The 21088-nt window shown below is 47.8% G+C and overlaps 1 protein-coding gene across 10 annotated transcripts in view; it reads right to left on the reverse strand.

Moving 5' to 3' along the window:
* ZBTB7C (zinc finger and BTB domain containing 7C) overlaps positions 1-21088 on the reverse strand; it is a 150448-nt gene that overhangs the window by 27799 nt on the left and 101561 nt on the right. Inside the window, exons 1-2 of one of the 10 annotated variants that reach the window (XM_086870083.1) lie at positions 20374-20550; positions 6435-6591 (exon numbers count right to left, since the gene is read on the reverse strand). The exons of 7 other annotated variants lie outside the window; for them this stretch is intronic. In XM_086870083.1, coding sequence (XP_086726209.1) covers positions 6435-6481 — 47 coding nt within the window. In that variant the 5' untranslated portion in view covers positions 6482-6591; positions 20374-20550. Of the gene's footprint in view, positions 1-6434; positions 6592-20373; positions 20605-21088 lie in introns of those variants that run through there. 2 more of the 10 variants (XM_086870085.1, XM_023943912.2) reach the window with 2 other exon arrangements.

The following is a 21088-nucleotide window of genomic DNA, read 5'->3' on the forward strand; positions in this document are numbered from 1 at the left end:
GCCAAGCTCTTGCTCCATCTGACCCCACCCCAGACCCTGCATTTTTTTGGACAATCTGCCAAACTCTGCCAAGATCCTGGCATTTCCCATCCATCCCACCTCAGAGGAAGCAATTACCACCTGTGTTTGTCTGGAGAGACACCTCGTAAACGAAGACCTGGTGGCCAAGAAGGTGCCCAGAACCCAGCAGCCTGGCCTTGCACTGAAGTTGGCCAGGCACACACTCAGCTGAATGAACAAAAGAGGTGTCCAGAGGTCGAGGGGAGTGAACCTTCCATTCCATTCATCACTTGTGAGACCACAGCTGCAGCACTGTGTCCAGTTTGGAGTCTCCAGAAAGACACTGCCAGTCTTGGAGGCACCAAAATGGTCAGTGAGCTGCAGCACACAAGGTGAGAAGAGAGTTTTTTTCAGCCCAGAGAAGAGGGCATGAAGGGGGAATCTCATCTTTTCATCTACTTATCTAATACAAAACTATAGAGAAGAAGGAGTCAGACTCTTCTCAGAGCACAAAAAGCCATGGGCAGAGGTTTCAGCAAAGCAAGTTTATATCAGACATAAGAAAAACACTTCTTAGTAAGAGTCTGGTCAAACCTTGAACCGTGAAGCCAGAGATATGTTGGGATTTGTATCCCTGGAGATGCTCAAAATTCAACCACATAAAGGCATGAGCCTCACTGAGAGGTGGAAGTTGGATCAGGAGTTCTCAAAGGTTCTTTCCACCAAAATCATTCCCTGACTCTGTGCTCCAGTTGTGCAATAGGGATCCAAGGCACAGAGCAGATGAAATAACACAACCACAGGTATGCAGGCAACCTGCACCTGAGGCCACATCTCCACAGAGCAGCCTAAAGCCCTACCCTCACTGCTTTTGAGCACATTAAACCCATCACCACAGTCATGTCTGTGTGTGCTGGGCTTTCTGGGGTCATCTGCTTCCCTAATAGAAGGCTGAACTTCTCCTGCTGCAAAATTCTTTGGATTTATTTTTTTTTTTTTTTCCAATTTCGGGGCCAATTCAGCAACTCCTCTTTCTGCTAAGACTGCCAGTGAAAGCGTCAACTGCATGGCTGGTTTCTGTGATGTGGAACCATGCCCACCAAGACTTGGACCGGGACTGTGCAGCCCATTTCACATCAGCCACCATCCAGCCCACACTTGGCAAAAGACTGAAGACAGTATCAGCTATGCCTGCATGACTCCTGGCTCTGGGCCATTTTTCTCCAACCCTCTGAGCAGCCAAGATATAAATCTTGCTCTTCTTTCACTGGTCTTTGCCGTGACAACACAATCACTTGGCTGCCCATGCCAGCTCTCACTGGGCGTTTGTCAGGGATGCGTCAGTGGAAAAATGAACTCTGCACACTGGCGAGGAGGGGGAGCAGTTCCTCGTGAAGCTAACCACTGCTGCCCTTTCTCAGCTCACACATTTGCTGCAGGAGGAGTGCAAGTCCTGAAGAAATCACTGTGAATATTTACCTCCACCAGGAGCAAATCCATATTCCTCCCTCCCAGTGAATAAGCAGGAAGACCTTGCCCAGATAAATGCAGGGTGAGAGCTTTGCTTCCCCTCCAATACCAGCACTCCTATGCCTAAATATCTCCATGAAATACGTGTGTTTGCATGTGTACACATCCTTTATTCAGAGCTATATTTACTCTTTAGAAAGAAGACTGCCTGTCCCATTGAAGCCAGAAAGAAGGAAGAAATTCTTTACACTGAGGGTGGTGAGGCCCTGGCACAAGTTTACCAGAGGAGCTGTGGCTGCCCCATCCCTGAAAATGCTCAAGGCTTGAAGCAACCTGGGATAGTAGAAGGTGTCCCTGACCATGGCAGAGGGTTTGGACTAGATGAGATTTAAAAGCCCTTTCCAAATCAATCTGTGATTCTGTGACAGGTCAGCTGAGTCCTCCTAATCACCCTAGGAATGCTACAACTCTTGGCAAATCAGAGAAAACCATTCCCTGAACTTGTAAAACTGAGACTGTCTAGCAATTCTTACATACTACCTCAGTGTTTGGGGTTATTTTTTTTCACTGTCTGAAATCTCTTTAATTGAATCACTCATAACTCTGTGAATCACAGAGTTGGTCAGGGGGTGCAGGACCCCAGTGTGTGCTGGGCAGTGTGGGAACGTACAACCCCAACCAGCACCCACAGGGAGACCACGAGGCCAGCAGAGATGTCAGTGGGGATGGACACGATGTGAATTCAGCTCAGGAAGCTCGCACAGTTACAAGGCCATGAGCACGGGAGGGTGGAGACCTACTTCTGTCCAGAGAGGGGGAAGGGAGCCCATCCCCTGCTGAAAGCTGTGGGTGGACGTGTTGCACTTGGCCAGCCAGAAGATTAAAGCAGCTCCCCTAATTGAACATTTCCCAATGGGAGGGAGATGAAAAAAAAAGCAATTCAAGGGGTGGAAAGAACGCAGGTAAAACATCACCTGGAGAGAACAGGGTGGGCAGGAGAGGCTCCTCACAGAGAGGAGTGAGAAGAAGGCTTGAGGGGCAGAGGAGGATGCTGGCTGCACCAGCCACTGCGTGCTTCAAACACAGGGAGCAGATAACTGCAGCCATGGAGCAGGGTGGGAGGAGGTGAAGGAAGCAGGCAGGAGAGAAGATTACAGGAGTGCAAGGCACAACAAAGAGGAGGAAAACGGAGAAGGAAAAAATTATGCAGGGCCTTGAAGGTCAAAAGAGTCAACTTCAAAAGGATTCCTTAAAGACATAGAGCAAATGCCTTTATATTCAATTATTTCGTTTCCACACAAATCTAAGTACTATATTGGGGGGGGGGGGGTGGGGATGGGGGGGGGGATTGCCTCCCAACACTCTATTTAGCACGGAGGGAAGACAAAGTGGAAGGATGATAAGAAAAGTCTGTGACTCTTTGTTTTTCTAATGGATGAAACAGGGCTGGAGTTGGCAAGACCCCCTTGCAAAGGATATAGAGTGAAGTGGAGGAGGCTTTTCAGGAGAAGAAGGATGGGAGTGAGCAGGACTTCTCCTTTCTGGAACTGAAAAATGTTAAAAATTGACTTGCTCAGACTGAAACAAAATGTTTTCCTAAATTCCAGGCATCTGTTTAATCAAAACCATAGCAAATGTTGAGTTAAACAAATCATGCTGCCTGTGAGACTCAAGACTTTCACTTTGTAGCTGCTGAAATGAAACACTTCAATTTTTTCACAGTTTCACCATTAATCTGACAAAACTGACCCAGACGCAGAGCAGTTCTTTTGCCATCAAAACCTTCACTTTGTACTGAAATGTATTTAGCTGAATTGTCTCTCCCCACTGTACTTAAGGAAGCTGAAGTACAAAGCCAGAAGAGTCAGCTCCTCTATCCTGGGGCATTCAATCCATCGGCAGAGTTAAAATCACTGACAAGCTATGGCAAGCTAATGTCAGTAAAATGGTACCCAACAGGAGGTTTGAAGCCAGCACAGTGAGCTCTACAATAAGTTCCAGTCCTTTAAACACCAGGATTAAGTAAAATATTACAGCAGGTCATGTTTTAAAGCAGACAGAATAGGTGAGGCAATCACTGAGGACCCATGAGGATCCTCTTGGAGGAGAACAGAAATTCTGCCTTTTTCATCTCACTGCCCTAATCACCACCACTTTCCTCCTGACTGTCTGTGCTTCCTTCCACTCCACACCACTTTTTCCAGGTGCTCATGCAGTGGTGGATGACAGCAGGACTCGTGTCACTGAGGCAAAGACATGGTGCTGCTACATCAAGTATCTGCAGAGCCACCACAGGGCCCAACAAGGCAGTAACCACTCACACTGGAAAGAGCACAGGAAGAAAGTGACTTGGTGAAGGCCATAAAACAGGTCAGTAGAGGAGCCAAGAGTTGGAAATCTTGTCCTCCTGTTTTTGCCCACCTGTATCCCAAGTGTTTAGTACTTTCTTCTGTTCAGCTTTGACCTTATGAGTTCCCTTAACCTTTTCCTGGCAGTTTCCTAATGGGAAAATAAATCTCTGGAGAGTATCTTAAATTCTTTTTTATCACAGACTGTATCAGTGTGATAATAACATCAGCCTTCAGACTCCCCATTAAGTCACAGAAGGTGTGGTCATCAGTCATGCTTTTTCCAGACTTAATTGCCAGACAGACACTTTAAGTGGAAAGTCCACCTAATGAGCCCAATCATTAAAACATCCCTGGTTCCTATTTGAGATGGAAAATTATATTACTCTAATAAGGGGGTTGCATCTTTGCCCCCCTATTCAATCATGCAGCACAGGAAAGGTGAGACTTCTCCACAAGTTTGCCTTGGAAGTGTTTCATTTAAATACTGCCCTCTGCTTCAGGCAAGAAAAAGCAATAAAAGCTCTTCACAGAAGGAAAACTGGGTGGTTGGAGAAGGTGGCAGCAACCTACAGGTGAGCAAAGGAGTCACCACTGATGGGCGTCACCACTGACACCAGGGATGCTCCTGAGGGCTGTCCAGGTGGAGATGGTGGAAGAGTCACCACAGTGGCCGTGCCAGGGTGGAGAAGATGTCACATCTGTGGGGTGTCACAGGTTTCTGCAAAAAGCTGTATGGGGATGTATGAAGTGGGCTCTTAACTGTGGCACCTCTTTCCTAAACGGTTTGAAAGAGATGGCTGCACTTGAAGAAAGAACTGGTTGTGTTGGCCACCTTCAGGACCTGCACCATGTGGGAGAAGCAGCTGGGCAGCTGCCAGGAGGTTGGGGAAACCGAGGTGGAGCAGCTCACTGATTCAAAAGCATCTCCAGCCAAAGTGCCCAAAACAGGGATCAGGCTGCAAGTCCACTGCAAAAGGAGTAATCCTCTCCTGCCCTGTCCACTTCTGACAGAAATACTGTCCCACCTCTCCACCTCCCACATGCAAAACTCTGTCTAGGTAAGTGCTGTCTGGGAGCCCAGCCTAGGTAAGACCAACCCAAATCCCTGGTGGTCTTCAGCCGCACCAGATGCCTTTGGTTAGAAGCCATCAAGCCCATGGAGGTGCCCCAGTTGGCCTGTTCCCACCCCAAAGCCCCGGCGGTGAGAGCTGCTCCGCAGGGAATCCCAGCGGGAAGCCCGGACAAGCCTCAGTTACGAGCTGCGCATCCAGCGGTGGCTTTGCCAGGTGCTGGGAGTGCTGGTTCAGAGCGATCCCTAATAAAAACAAAAGAAGCACGGAAGGGCGTGTTGCTTTTGGGTAATAATACATCTCAGAACTGCACGGTGAGGCAAAGACAACGCCACACCCTAAGCCACCCGAAGGGTGTGGGCATTATACAATGATTCGCCCACGCCCAGAACCTCCGACGACAATTAACATCCAGCGCCGTGCAAGGATCGGTAAATACCGTATCTCAAACCAGGAAACGCTGGCTTTTTGCATGTGCATGGAGGGGGAAAAAAAAAAAAAACCTGAGCCAAAGATGTGTCTTAACATGAACATCACCCCGGGCAGATCCGCACCGTCGCTGCACGCGGTGTGTTCTGCCCTTCCCCTGGAAGAGGCCAGCAAAGTCAGTGGCATTCAGATTTTGAGTTATATTAAGCATCATTCTTGGATTTTTTTCATCATTTCCCTCCTAGAGAAAAGCAAAAAAACACCCCAAAAAAACCACAACAAACCGACAAACGGAGATGATGGAACTATTTAAATGCATAATTACATTTTGATAACGACAAAGTCATGCGAGGCACTTAATAGATAATAAAACTACAAGATCTCATCACACCCAAGCTTATTTTCACAGCTGTAAATCTACTTCTGGTGAAGTCGCATGGAAAAGATTTTACTATTGAGTAATAATGGAAACAAAATAGCACTTATTAAAGGGAAATGGGAGCAAGAACTCATCAGATGTTGATAGACAACAGAGAAAATCAGTTTGTTATTAGGAGACAGAAGAAATAACACCGTTTTGTTGGTCTGAGATATCGGCAGTGAGATGTGTTGGTTATTAACAGAGATCCCACTTTTTTTTCCCCCTAAACCACAGTGCATTTGCTGTCATGCTCATGAAAACAGCAATTAAAGATGCAGCTCTGGGGTTGCACCTCCAGGAAAAGAAAACAAAAAAAGCAGCAAAATGAAAGTGTCTCCAGATCTATTCCTAATAATTTCTGAGGTCAGGAAATTCAAGTTGTTTTTCCAACATAATTCAAGTTATATTTTCCAACATAAATTCAGCTGACCATTAAAAAAAAAAAAAAAGAAAAAAAAGGAAGAAGAAATGATGGATGTGATAAATCCACTTTCTGAATGATGCCAGGAAAAAGGCAATGGCTTTGAGTCTGCAGGAAGGATGGAGCTAGTAGAGTTACTGTGTATCTGCCTAAAAACTGGAGGCTCAAAGCCTTCCTGGGCCTAGGTGGTACTCCCAGGGAGGAATGGTTGTTGCAATATTAACAAGGGAGAAGACAGGACCACCAGGGACAAATGAAATATATATTCCTACCTGGCACAGCAGACACAGTTCACGTAGCTCAGGAGCAAGGAGGTCATGCTGGATGTGGCTACTTGCCCTCAGGGCAGCCAACTGGGGGCAGATCAGGAGATGTTTGCACAGGTAGCAAACAAAACTCCTGCTTCAATTTCTGAATCCTGAGAGGGGGCTGCAGAAAAGATGGATTTTAATTCTCCAGCTGCAGTACTGAATAACAGGAGTGAGGCATAGCCCTACCAATGCACATACAAGCAAAGAAATAAAAATATCCAATATTATTGTTTACTGATAATGGCTCGGAGCATGTTCAGATCTGACTGTGTTTCTGCTGGGAAAGGCTTTATCATCATCATCATCATCATCATCATCATCATCATCATCATCATCATCATTACTATTATTATTATTATTATTATTATTACTACTATTACTATTATCACTACTACTACTACTATGACAATTACTGTTATTATTGCTATTAATTGTAGTGACCATTTAAACTGCACCAGTGGCTTATAGCTACAAGGTAGATGCTCATTTCCTTAAAGGCACTCCATAAGTGAAACCAAGGAAGGAATAATCCATTCCTAAATGCTTGTGCTCCAAAGAAACAGTGTGAGTAAAAAAGAGATCACCTGTTTTGTGCAGAAGAGGAACAGAGAGACTTGACAATTTGCAAAGGCCATGGCTGAAGCCCTTGGCAGAGCCGAAATTTGATGTTAGCTTTTACAAATCCCAACTCAGCCCTCTGTCAGGACTATCAGCCTGAACTAGCTGTCATCTAAGTCTCAGCTTTATTCAAGGATAGAGGCAGCCTAAAGTTCAGAGGGGCTTCAGGTCAGGGCCACCCCATGGGTTTTGATGGGGACAAACTTTTCTTAGCAGAGATATTGTGACAGGGAAAGGGATAGAGCTTTTAAACTGAAGAAGAGGAGATCTAGATTAGGTATGAGGGAGCTTTTCGTAACGAGGACGGTGAGACCCTGGCACAGAAGCTGGGGCTGCCCCTGGATCCCTGGAGTGTCCAAGGCCAGGTTGGACAGGGCTTGGAGCAGTCTGGGACAGTGGAAGGTGTCCCTGCCCATGGCAGGGTCTTTTAGGCTCTTCCAACCCAAACCACTGAGTGAATCCCAGGTGGTTGCCATGTGCTAAAAATTGAGCCCACACCCCACGGCTGGTGGCACCAGCCCAGCAGCTGGGTGGCTCAGGCCATCACTGGCAGAGGTTTGGCACCTGGCAAAGCCAGAGGATGTTGAAGTGCACCAGGACAGTGTAAATCACCCAAAGGGAGCTGGGATTGGCAGCATTTGTGCTGGTGGCATCACTCAGCACCTCCACAGTTCAGCTGGGATTTTCACTGGATAAAAACAAAATGCTGTAGGCATGAAAGAAGAGTGGGATTCCAGGGAAAAACAGGGAGAGTCAGAGAAGATGGGAATGACAGGTTGTTCCATATACCACCCAGCCTGGCAAGGCACTGGGGAAGGGACAGGGCAGGGAGGGTTTTGCATGCAAGAAGGGACACTCAAAAAAAAAGTACCAACAAAGTGAGGCTTTTAAAAATATAAACAGTGTTGGGGGACAAACACAAATAGCATGCAAGCTAAAAATAAGCAGCAGCAAGTGAAAAAAAGGATTAAAGGAGCCCGAAAGAAATAGCGAACAGCAAATTGCAGGGAATTGTTCGGCAAACAATAAAACGCTTCTCGCCATCTCCCTGCAAAAGGCAGATGGCACTGGGAGAAAGCAGCCCCCGACAAATGATAGCTGCAAAAGGGGTGAAGGAGGGGGGGAGAAAATTTCAGACCTGGCAGATTTGTTAAGTGGTAATTTTCCTCTGTCTGTGCAGAAGACAAAGGGGAGGGAAAGCTCCCCAAGACAGGGATTGTATTTCACTCCGCGGTTGAGAAGGCTTTCGAGTGTCTGCAGATAGCGGCAAGAAATGGTCCTAAAAAGATTAGAGCTCTTAAGGTAGGGCAAAATACTATATCCAGACAACACACTCGAGTTTTAATGACAGTGGGGAGAGAATTGAGTGAACCATTGTCTGCTGCCTCTAGGAAACCAAAATCTTAATTTGAAACAGCACAGGCTCGAGCTGGACTTTTCTCACAGAAAGGCTTTACTCCTGCCCTTTAAGCATCACTTTTTATCCTTGACACATATTTTTCATTCATCTTTTTCCCACAACCAACATAAGTTTAAGAAGGATCTTCCGCATTTTTAGAGTGATTTGGGTGGCTTGGCTTTCAGCATCTCCCTGTCTGGAATGCACCTCTTCTCACTGTATCCCCCTTGCCAGGCCACTAACTGTGCTTATGGATACCCACCTGATGGATGAAGAAGGAAAGTGACTTCCCAGAGATGCATAGGGAATGTGCATTCCCTGGGTTTCCCAAATCTCAGTCCCCAGACTATCTCCAGCCCTTCCTACCTCGGATTTCCACTGTGGGCTTGCTAAGTGGGTGCAAACCAGCACAGCTTCCATACAACCCATTTTACACTGGGACCAAGACCAAACATTGCATCCAGCTGTAAATCATAGAACTGCAGAGCCATTCATGTTGTAAAAGCCCTCTAAGATCATCAAGTCTAAGTGTTAACCTGTCATGGCCAAGGCCACCCCTGCATTTTGACTGGATTGGGAATTTTGTGCCTCTCCCAAAAATGAGGCTGATTCCTATGACCCCACAGTAGCCAATATGCCCCTTGGGAGTTACCAGGACTCTGCTGGCACTGCCTGGCTTGGGACAAGGACAAACCAGGGCACTGCTTTGCTGCCAGCCCCATGACTGCATATTCCAGGGCACAGGCATCAACTGCCGTCCCCACCAGCCCCATCTCTGGCAGGTGACACGGAGGTGGCTCTGCCATCCCCCATCTCAACTCTGGCATCCCCCACCCAGAGACTTTCGCTGCAGGGACCCCCCTGACCTTGCCCGGGGCTCTGTTGCTAAGAATAAAACACAGAGGGCTGTGCTGTGCTGGCGCGCGGTGGGATAATTGCAGGGAAGCGGCTGCTGTAGCCCAACGACCGCAGTAATTGGGCATGGGCCATCCTGCAGCCAGGTTTCCCGTGCTATTATCCCCTTATTAATAGAAACCAAATCTACCTTTGCAGAGGCAGCACTGCGAGCCTGGAATTATGCGGTGTGGGGCTGCAGGGAGGCATCCGCGGCATCTCTGCAACAGCCTCAACCCTTCGCCACCCAAGGGGTGGGTCCTGGCAGGATCCACAGGATGCTCCCGCCCAGGTCATGGCAAAATCCCAGCCACAAGGTCCCCTGTGGTCATTGGAGGGGTGAATGTTAGACTCAGCCACACGACGGCTGCCCCCATGGAGGCAGGCAAGCGAGATTTGTTCTATTATCTAATTAATCCCAGCAGCATCCCTCCAAGGTGTGGCAGGGAGTATTAATTTCATCTCCCAAGGAGGAAAGCTGAAGGTCAAAAAGGCTTCAATTTCTCCTTGCCCACCTGGATGGGGTATGCTGGGGGCCACAAGCTGAGCATTCTTGGTTTAGGGCTGGAAAATAATGCACAGCACCTCAGCTGGGATGGTCTTGCCACAGTATCACAGGATGTTGAATGTAAAAGAGGCAGAAGTAACAGCATCATTTTAAGGAGAATAAACCCATAATGGCAGGGCTCTCTTTGCTGGAATATGTGAAAGCAAATATGTGAAAGCTCATTTCTGAGACACCCAAAGACAAGGTGGAAGTCTCTGCAGGGGCTTCCAGGACTTCCACATCAATGTGGTTATATGGCTTTCCATGGCCAGGACTAACACAGGTTCTTCTCCCCATTCCTGTCTTATTCCAGGCTAACTTCCTCTCTGAAGCTCAACTTGGAAACAGTCCTGAATAAAATGTGTGCTTGATCATGACTTTTTACCTGCCTCAGAAAGCAGGTAGCAAGATGTGAGTCAGGATTAAAGCTGGAAAGTAGATTAAGTGCCTCTATCCAAAATGCAATCAACACTGAAGAGAGTAAGGTCTGGTTTGGCACATTTGTTTTTTTCATGGAAGTTTATCAAGATCTTCAGGACCATCTGAATCTTATCTCAATTTTGAGATTTGCTTTGAAATTATGAAGTGATGGGTCTGGAGCACAAATCTGATGAGGAGTGGCTGAGGGAGCTGGGAAAGGGGCTCAGCCTGGAGAAAAGGAGGCTCGGGGGCCCTTGTGGCTCTGCACAAGTCCCTGCCAGGAGGGGACAGCCGGGGGGGTCGGGCTGTGCTGCCAGGGAACAGGGACAGGAGGAGAGGGAACGGCCTCAGGCTGGGCCAGGGCAGGGACAGGTTGGAAATTAGGGAGAATTTCTTAATGGAAAGGGCTGTCCAGCCTTGGCACAGCTGCCCAGGGCAGTGATGAAGTCCCCATCGCTGGAGGTATTTAAAAGCCATGTGGATGTGGATGTGTGGGACGTGGGTCAGTGGTGGCCTTGGCTGTGCTGGGGGCATGGTTGCACTTAGTGGTCTTGAGAGGGCTTTTCCAACTTGAACAACTCCATGTTTCTATGATTTCCCTGTGAGACTGACCTCTACCTCCCCCAGCATCCAGGGCAGGCAAAGCCCAGCAGATGATCTCCTACAGAACAATCTTAACCATGAATGTTAATAAACTCAAGACTGACACAAGGACTTATCAACCCAGAGTGTTTTCATGCTTCCCTCTTTCTCTCCACCTCTTCTTCACCCAGCTTCTAGCATTTCTCATTTCAGCAATTAATCCCAGCCTTTCTGAAGAGGCTGAATCCTACAAGCTTGGAACTATGTCCTCACAGAGCCAAATCAGCACAGATGTGCCAGAGAGCTAGGCAGATGGTTTTTCCTTCCCCTGAAACTTGAGACTTTGCTTCTGCTCAGTGCTGTGGTGTTCTGCAGACTGGGGATGTCAGGAGCCTTCCCCATATGGCAAGCGAGAAGTCACCCTGGGAAGATTAAAGCAGAAAGAGAAGACCTGGGCTGCCTCCTGCATTTTTCAGCCCTTCTCCATCCCTTTGTGAAAGGCTGGTGCTGTTAAGCAACTGTGTAAGGGATGAGAAGAGTCAGGGGAAATAAATAATACATAGATGTTGAAGTGTGTTGCCAAGGCCACCTCCAGGATGGATCTGTACCCTCTGGACAGCTGCCTGCTCCTGCCCTGGAGAGATGTCACTGGGAGTGAAATGGAGCTCCTGGGCAAGACGTTGTTCCAGAGTGATGCATCAGAAAACCTTGCGGGTGACAGAAACTGTAATTGCTGTGCTTAAACTTCACTGGCCCGTTCCACCCCTGTGAAACCCAGCTCTGCTGCTGATTTCAGCAGAAGAGGGAGGGATGTGCCCCTACCAGGGCAGCTGGGGGGGATACCTCTCCCCAAAGCCTGAGCAAAGCCCCACTGCCTGAGCAGAGAGCTCCTTGTACCCCTGGGGCCTCGTGGATGCTCTGGCTTCCATAGGGACCTGAACAATGTTCTTCATCCTCCCCAACAGCAGCCCAAACCAGGTTCAGAGAGCCAGCAGCCTGAAAAAACAGGGATCTTAGACACAGTGTCTTCTTGAGGCTCAGGGCTGCAATGTCTTGTGTGCAGAGGCTGCAGAGACCCCAAGGGAGTCACACTGAATCCCACCAGCTCCATCCCCAAGTCCTTACTTCAACAGCAGCTTGGCCACATCTGCCTCTATTTTTCACAGCAACACCCCAAGAGCTCTATGGCTCTGTAGCAGTAAGAGATAATGCATTTGACACTCCAACTACATAACTGGAATGCAAAATAAAAGGTACGTGGTGTGGCTGGATGCAGCCAAGACCATGATGTGAGGTGCCCTGACTCATAACATGGAGAGCTGGCTGTGCCAACAGCACCAGCAGCCCCCTGAAAAGGGTCCTGTCCCCAATCTGTGGTTTCCACGGGCTAGGAGGCAAGGCATCACCCCTGGAGCAGGATGTCCTTCAGCAATGACACAGAAGCATCCAGCCCTGATGCACAAGGACAGCAGGAGGTGCCCAGGGTACTGGGAGATGATGGTGAGGAGTGCAGTCATTAAGGTGGCAGCTTCCAACCTTGCTGTGATGGAGAAGTCCAGGCACACCCCTGCCTCACTGCTGCTGCCAGGAAAACAGCCAAAATACCTTCAGCAAAGCACTCTGCAACCCTCTAAGCCCCCTCTCCTAACCTGTGCCTGCTGCAGGGGGCAGCTGGAGGGGCTCAGGGGACACAGCACAGAGGGATGCTGCAGGGACTCCTAAAATGAGATGCACACAAATGGCCTAATGTCTCTGCAACACCCCCCTGCCCCCAACACACATCTGCCAAGATCTGGACTGGCAACAAGGACTGAGGATGTTTTTTTCAGGAATATTAGCTATAGCTGCTTGCACGCATTCGCCTTACAAAGCCACTGGGAGAAGAGGGGGGGAGATACTCTTCCTGTTTAGCACAAAAAATATAGGTAACAATTATGAGGCAATAATTGATTCATCCGATAGTTTATTAACTGGAGTTGGGGTGTGCAAGTGACAGGCTCTGCAGCCAGCCTTTCATGTGACACGTTATTAAAGGCTCTTTTTCTGGCTCCGAAAGGCAGTGGCTGGAAGATCAAAGGTCAGACATTTCAAGAAGTAAATTGGTTTAATGTGGCTGCAGATAGCCTCAGAAAAACCTAATAAATATGCAGTGAAATGTAAGGAGAGAAAATTGTGGACAAGAGAGACAATTACTTTGAAACCAGGATAAGAGCAGCGCAGGCTCAAATTAATCAGTGTTCAGGCTTCTTCTCTCTGTCTCAGGATTTAGTATTCAGAGCAGGAGCCCAGCTGATGGTGGGATGTGTGTGGGGAACACTGGTACCCAGCACTAGGTGCTAGGGGAAGATGCTCAATTCCAATCTGCAGCTGAGGTGGTGCTGAGAACCACCTTGGTTTTCCAGCTACACCTGCCAGAGGGCAGGGCCAGCTGGGATATTGGGAAGGAATTCGTGGCTGGGAGGGTGGGCAGGCCCTGGCACAGGGTGCCCAGAGCAGCTGTGGATCACTGGAAGTGTCCAAGGCCAGGTTGGACAGGGCTTGGAGCAAGCCAGGGCAATGGAAACTGTCTGTGCCCCTGGTCCTGGAGGAGGTTGTAACTCAGTAATTTTGAAGATCCCTTCCAAAAAACTGCTCTGTGTTTCTGTGATTTCATTTTTTGACCCTGTGGGGAGCCCTTGGTATGTCCAAGTAGGTACATGGCAGCACTGGAACATCAACTCACAGCCCAAACCCCATTGTCCATGGGTAAAAAATGAACACAGTAGGGCTTAATTATAAAAAGTGATGCTTTAAACTCAGCTCATTATTGCTTGATCTCATGACATTTTCAAAAATTTGCCTCCCTTATTTTTAAACTCCAGATAGCGATATCTGAATTATCTGTGTTTTTTTTGTTTGGTTTTCTTGAAATACTTTAACACCAATAACCTCTAAACACAACACAGGCTTTCTTTGTTAAAAAGTCACAGGTTTTCTCCTTTTAATTACAGGTGAGAAAACACCCACTCCAGTTCTTTAATCTGGAAAGGGACTTCCCACACGAAAACAAAGCATGATATTCCCAGAATGGCTGGAAACAGGAGCAGAGGGAACCAATCCATGAAACAAATTGCCTGGTACCCCTCAGACAAGCAGATAAGGGTACAACCTCTTTGTATTCCTTCTGCAGGTGACCTTCCCCAGCTGAGTCACTGTGATCCATCGCGGTTTGCTACGGCCCCACTGCACAGACCGAGAGGGATTGAGCAGCACGGTTTGTCTGTGATTTAGCAGTGCCAAGCCTCGCCTGCTCACCCTCACAGGGACCTTCTGCAAGCACCTAAAGCCCCCACCAAGGGCTAAACCACTCAGCAGAATTACAGAATCATTCAGGCTGGGAAATCCTGCTGAGCCCAACCATTCATTCTCCCAGCACTGCTCAGCCCAAATCTAACTCATGTCCCCAGGTGCCACGTCCACACAGCTTTTAAACCTCTCCAGGAATGGGGATGCCACCACTGCCCTGGGCAGCTGTGCCAATGCCTGACCACTCATTCTGTGAAGAAAATTTCCCAATATCCAACCTGAACCTCTCCTGGTGTAGCCTGAGGCTGTTTGCTCTCCTCCTGTCCCTGTTCCCCTGGCAGCAGACCTCAAACCACCCCTCCCCAGCTCCTGGCAGGGACTTGTGCAGAGCCACAAGGTCCACCCTGAGCCTCCTTTTCTCCAGGCTGAGCCCCTTTCCCAGCTCCCTCAGCTGCTTCTCGTCAGACTTGTGCTCCAGATGCTGCCTGACCTCCAGTGCCCTTCCTAGGACATAGTCCTGCACCATCAGCCACGTTCTCCATAGTGGACCAGGATGAATGGGATCCCCCTGCTCACCACATCCCACTCATGGCTGCACCCCTCTGCCCAGCGTGGAGCTGCACTCAGAACAGCACCCACACCTCCCAGGTGAGGAAACCTGGTGAGAAGCCTTGGGGATGAGGCAGAGAGGGACAGCTCGTGCAACCTGTGTCCTGCTGGCCAAGAGATAGTTCAAAGAGAACCCACCATTCATGGGTCAACAGCAAGGAGAACTGATGGGACATGGACCTCTATATCTGCAGCCAACACAGGAAGCTCTTGCCCTGAGTTATCTGTGTGAACATTGCTCTGCCATAAATCAGGAGCCCTGACACTGTAATTTGTATCTGGGGAACCTGGTGCAATTACAAAATCAGCCCAAACACCATTTGTTTCACAAGATTTTGCCCTTAGTTAGCACTGTCGTTCTGCTTTAATTGCACTGTAATTAATTGCAACAAAACTGTTTGGAAAGTGCATGTGCAGAGTGGAAAGGCTGGAATATTGCAACCTGACTCCTCTGTTGCAGCCACAAGCATAAAATCTGTCATCTTCTTTCCATACAACACTTGCCAGTCATTTTACCATCTTGTATCCAGAGGAGCTCCAAGACCTCTCAAAGCCAGACCAAGACTCATGGAATGCATCTACTGATTTGCTTTACATCCAGGGAAATTAAGTCTCAGAGGAGATAATCTCTTTAATTTCTCTTCAGACATGACTAAGAGGGTATAAATTGCCTGAAGCAAACCAAGCCCAGATGCAAATCACAGCCCTGCAACACTCAGAGGTTTTCATGTTCCCTTGCAGCTCCCTAAGCCACCCAGCACCTTGAAGAGGCTGGGATCTGCCTCCTGTCCACGGAGGAGGTTGCCTCATCCATAAATACAACATGAAGCAAAAGATCTCCCTAAAGACAGCAGTGAGAGTTGGAAGTGATGATAGCCCATGCCTGGAAATGTCCATGGCCATGGCCACTGGACAGGGCTTGGAGCAACCTGGGGTAGTGGAAGGTGTCCCTGCCCATTTCAGGTGTGTGGAATAGATGATCTTTAAAGTCATTTCCAACCCAAATCATTCTACAACAAAGGAAAGCAAATCTGATCAATTTCTTTCACAGTCCATTCCTTTCTAGCATCCATCTGTGGCATGGAGGTACTAATCCCAGCTGAGGTGGGCTTCCAGAGCCCCCTCTCAGTGGCATTCTGTCCCTCATCACAGACTGCAACAGCAGCCATAATAGAATTGCTGGGCTTGTGAATGAGAAGCCACCAAATCCACCCACAGTTGCCTGGAGTCTCATCCCCTGAACGGCTATTTCTGCAGGGGGAAGGCAGCTGCACCAGCAGCCTGCATCCCTGCAAGGCTGGGTGGAAGATCTGGAAGGGACCCAGAGACAGGAGACAGGGATGAGGTGATGTGGCTCATCTCTTCTCACACCCCCCTCAGTGAGTGGCCAGGACTGTGACTTGCTGCTAAGACAGAAGGGGACATCTCCCATTTTGAAACTGCACAACATTAGTAACAAAAAAAATTGGTTTTTTTTAGCTAAATAGACCTGCAGAAAAGCGTATGCTCTTACTTTTCTTCCCTCTTTGCTGCTTTCTTTTTCCTTCTCTTCTCTTCTCTTCTCTTCTCTTCTCTTCTCTTCTCTTCTCTTCTCTTCTCTTCTCTTCTCTTCTCTTCTCTTCTCTTCTCTTCTCTTCTCTTCTCTTCTCTTCTCTTCTCTTCTCTTCTCTTCTCTTCTCTTCTCTTCTCTTCTCTCTTCTCTTTTCTCTTTTCTCTTTTCTCTTTTCTCTTTTCTCTTTTCTCTTTTCTCTTTTCTCTTTTCTCTTCTCTCCCTCTTCCCCTTCCCCTTCCCCTTCCCCTTCCCCTTCCCCTTCCCCTTCCCCTTCCCCTTCCCCTTCCCCTTCCCTCCCAGAGCCACATGGTGGAGAAAGGGCCCAAAGTTTGCATGAAGGCAGCAGTGCCAGCATAGGAGCCTGTGAATCTACCTCTCCAGCTGCCCACCCAACACCGTGGTGTGACACAACATAAAGAAATTCCACAGCAGAGGTGAGGATGCACCTGCTTCGAGGAGCTCATGGCAACAGGAGTCATCCAGGAACTGGGCAGGCAGCAGCAGAGGGTCCAAAGGAAGCAGCAAAATGATTTGGATTACCCCAGCAGCAGTAGCTCTGGAAGATCCAGCTGATCTAGGAGACCTCCCAGGCACATGCCTAGAGAGCCTGGGGTTTGGCTGAGGATCTGCTCCATCAGCTTCAACTCACCTTGGCAGAAGGTGCCCAGATACCATGGTGACGGGCTCGGCAGGGATAAACACTGAACAAGGGTGTGGGTTGTTTGCATAGTTAGGAAGCTGGCTGGTCTCCATCCCTCCACCCTGCCTCCTCCCAGCAGTGCCAGGACCTCAATCCAAAGTGGTCTCCTTCCTCCTTCTGGGCTGGCTCATCCGCGGGCAACACGGAGGCACTTCCCAAACTGGTTCCCTGCTAGGCAGGGCAGGGTGGGGGACAGCAGTGCTGGGCTGCTGCCTCTCCCTGGGAGGTGGAAGTCATTTGACGGTCCCAACATCTGCCTGAACCCACATGGAGACAATGTAGACATTTCATGGTGTGGACATTCCCTTCTCCTCCTTCTCCTCCTTCTCCTCCTCCTCCTCTTCTTCTGCAGCTGCCAAGAACATCAAGTCCTTTGCAAAACCAACTGGGATATGGCAGCCTTTTGCCCACCTCAAAAAAAATCACTCAGGACCACCATACACCCATTCCTGAGGTGCAAGGGCATCTTTTTGAGGAATAGGGAAGAAGGTAATCCAAAAGTAGCAAGAAATAGATCTGTAATTAAGGCAAGCTGCTCACATGAGCGATACTTGAGAATTATGCAGACCTGTGAGCAACGTTGCCATCAGGCACACAGCTCCTCTCAGGCTTCCAGTAAGGAATAAAAAAGCTCTGACTAATATAAAGAGGCCTCCAAATCATTCTTGGCAGAAGCATCCCAGCCTCAGATCCCCTCCCTCTATTCATCACTAAAGCTCTCTCAGGCAAAGGAAAATAAACCGTGCAGCTACCTCACTGACCCGGCCTGCAGCAGGGTGCAGCTGGTGCTGGCTGCCCCTTCTCCAACACTGAATGACAATGTAATAGCATATTTTATATGTACATCATATTGATTTTTACATTGTATGTAAATTTATGATATGTATTATTCACAAAAATACACATTATACAGGTGCATATTTTTATAAATATATTGTGCTTATATTAAATATATATACATAATAATACAAATATTAAGGGGAATAACAACATGCAGATGAGACCCATCTTGATTCCATATTCCCACCTCCATCCTGCCAGGAAGGTAGGGGAACTGGCAGTGGCAGGGATGTGTCCTCCCATCACTGCCTACTTTTCCAAGATCATCCACACACTCTCTATAATATCACATTTCTCTGCAGTCTGAGGTCCTTCACCTTTTCTAATTTCTTCCAAGCATATAAAGGCGTTCTACCAGGGACACTTAATGAGAAAAAGACCAGGACTATGAACTGGGCAGGGAAGACTCCAGTTTTGAAACTATTTTAATAACTTGTTATTTAATTAAGAGCAATAGCTCTGAAATTATGTCAGTGAAACTTGCTACTTATTTATTAATTAGAGGAGGAATTTCAAAGGAGGCTACGGGAGTTAGGTGCTGGACAGCCCCGGGCTCGCTGGAAAATCCCAGGTTTCTCCAGATAATGCTTGCTCAGTGCTCAAACACGCTGGGTCTGATTCCTCACTGCCTGGCACCTGAAGTAAACAGTGCCAAGCAGAGGCAAAAAGTGAGTATTAAACACTGCCTGTTCTGGATCTGGGGTTGAGAAGTCCTTGCTGCAGTGGTGGGAGTGATGGAAGGCATTGGAAAGTCAGGGAGAGACCACAGAGCATCTCCTCTACCTTCCCAGGAGTCTTGCTGTGCTGTCCTGGTGTGGATACATCAGGATATGTGCCAAGAAGCCTGTAAAAGGTCCTTCTCTGGTGTGGGGTGCTGGAGATGCTGGAGGCACAAAGGGTTGGCCATGCCCATGGTATCACTCCGTGGAAACACATCTCGGATAGACCCAGCAACATCAAAATCCTCCCAGGAGGAGAAACCCCTCCCTGATTCCACTTCCCCCCCAAGCAGAGGGAAGGGAAAAGTCCTGTTCAGCTTCATTCCCTCAAATATTGCACCCAAGTGAATTGGAAGAGGGTTCCAGATCCCCTTTCTGGGGGCAGAACAAGCACAGGTCCCTGCACGGCCACACTGAGTGTTCCTGTCCATCCAACGCGCTCTGGGAAGCAGCGCCGGGATGGCCAAGCACCGGTTCCTCCTCCGCTGAGCACATTCCTCCCCTCCTGTTTTCATTCAGCCCAACCTTAAACAAAACCACCACTGTTGTTTTTATCCGCTGTGCAGAACTGGGAATTGCCTACATGGGGTCAGGGGTGCTGGAGAGGGGATTTGTGCTGCTGAAACTGAGTTTCATCTCCAGAAGGAGCTGCTAAAAATATAAGTGCTCAACTAGGTAATAACACACTGTCCCGCTGCATCCCATTTGCCAGTGAAGAAGCAAAAAGTTCCCAAGATAGACTGAGAATTACACCCAAGCTCCAGATATGGGGTCTCCACATAAAGGAGCTGAGGCTTCCCCATGCAAGCCCCACTTGCAGCATGGGCAGCATGGAGCAGGTCAGCTTGAGCCGGGCTTAACCCTGCACCAAGCATCAACCCCCTCCCAACCGTGCTCCCCAGCATGTCTTTAAGCACAATTTTTCTGCCAGCATTAAATCTTCCAAAACATTTTAACTATTCAAGACAAGAATGGGACTTTTTCTCGCAAGTTTTCTGCAAAGAACGACCGAAACAGAAACTCCTTCAACACAAATACTAAGTAATAGTGGAATTAAAGGAATACGATAGGTATTATCTTGTATAATTATAGACATATATTTCTATCTATTATATATTTCCATTTACTGAAATATTTCTATTAATATATGTTTGTGATTCTATTCTATTCTATTCTATTCTATTCTATTCTATTCTATTCTATTCTATTCTATTCTATTCTATTCTATTCTATTCTAAATATTAATCAACTGCCTCATGAGATCTCCTTTGCCTACTCAGCTGGACATACTGAGATCTGTTTTTACACTGGTATTTCCTATCTAAAGAAAATAAACCTATAACTAAACTGGACTTCCAAAAAATAAAAAAAAAGAGAGCCCAAGCCCAGCGGATCGAGAGGTTGTATCGTATCGTACAGGTGTTGATGTACAGCCAAAATCTCCCAGCTTGGTAAGGATTCAAAATACCAAGGAAGGAAATCAGAGATTCACAGGTTTGAGTTCAAACAGCAATTAAGAATGCATGTAAATGGCGATAGATTAGTACAGAGGATCGCTACGACACGCCAAAGATTTCCAACATGAGCACGATTAGCCTCGGAGCAATAAATTAAAGTGCCTTCCCCTCCCCTCAATATCCTGCAAAAACCCTAAAAGCTGGGAGGGGCAGGGAAGGGGGTTTAGAAACTAAAAATCACGTATTTCAGAAGCCAAAAAATACAGCATCTGACCCACCTTCCCTCTCCAGGTGCCGACCCTCGTCCTCCCCTCGGCTGCCGTGGCTGCGCGGGGAATCCGGCAGCGTCGCTCCCCGGGTGTCTGCAGCCAAGCGGAGATTGTCATTGATTTGTGTGCAGAAAGTTAAGCCTTTCTAGGAGCGGTTGGGAGAATTCACTCCCACCACTCCCTCTAAACCAAAAGTATTTGGCACCAAGCCCTCCTCGTCCACCTGTACTATTAAAGTCTAAACAACACGTGGGACACGGACTGATATTTACCGGATCTGTTCAAGTTTCCTTTTTTAAACAGCACAAAAAGTTCTTCAGAAAGAAAAACTTGGGGGGTTGTTGTGGTTTTGATTTTTTGATTTTTTTTTTTTAGGTTTTTTTTTTTTTATTTTTTTTTTTTTTATCTCATTTTTCTTAAAGCAGATTTATCTCATTCTTTTTGTTCTCTGCTCAGTGAGACAAGCCCCTCCCTGGTGTAACTGGTGACCCCCGATTTTCCCCCACAGAGGTCACTCCATGGTTGACTTTCCTATGATCTGCTCCACTTCCCCTGCAAACTGTGCACCCATCCGAGACGAGTAAATGTGGGGAGGGGGGTGAAAACCATCTCTTTTGAAAAAAGACCTGGCTGTAATTTAACTAAAAAATCAGGTTTGTGCATGAATGACCCAAACAAGCAAGAAGATGGAGGCAAAGTATCTTCAGACAGGGAGGTTGGTTAT

This window comes from Cyanistes caeruleus, chromosome Z (assembly GCF_971803275.1).
Source record: "Cyanistes caeruleus chromosome Z, bCyaCae1.hap1.1, whole genome shotgun sequence".
In the NCBI taxonomy this organism is placed as follows: Eukaryota; Metazoa; Chordata; class Aves; order Passeriformes; family Paridae; genus Cyanistes; species Cyanistes caeruleus.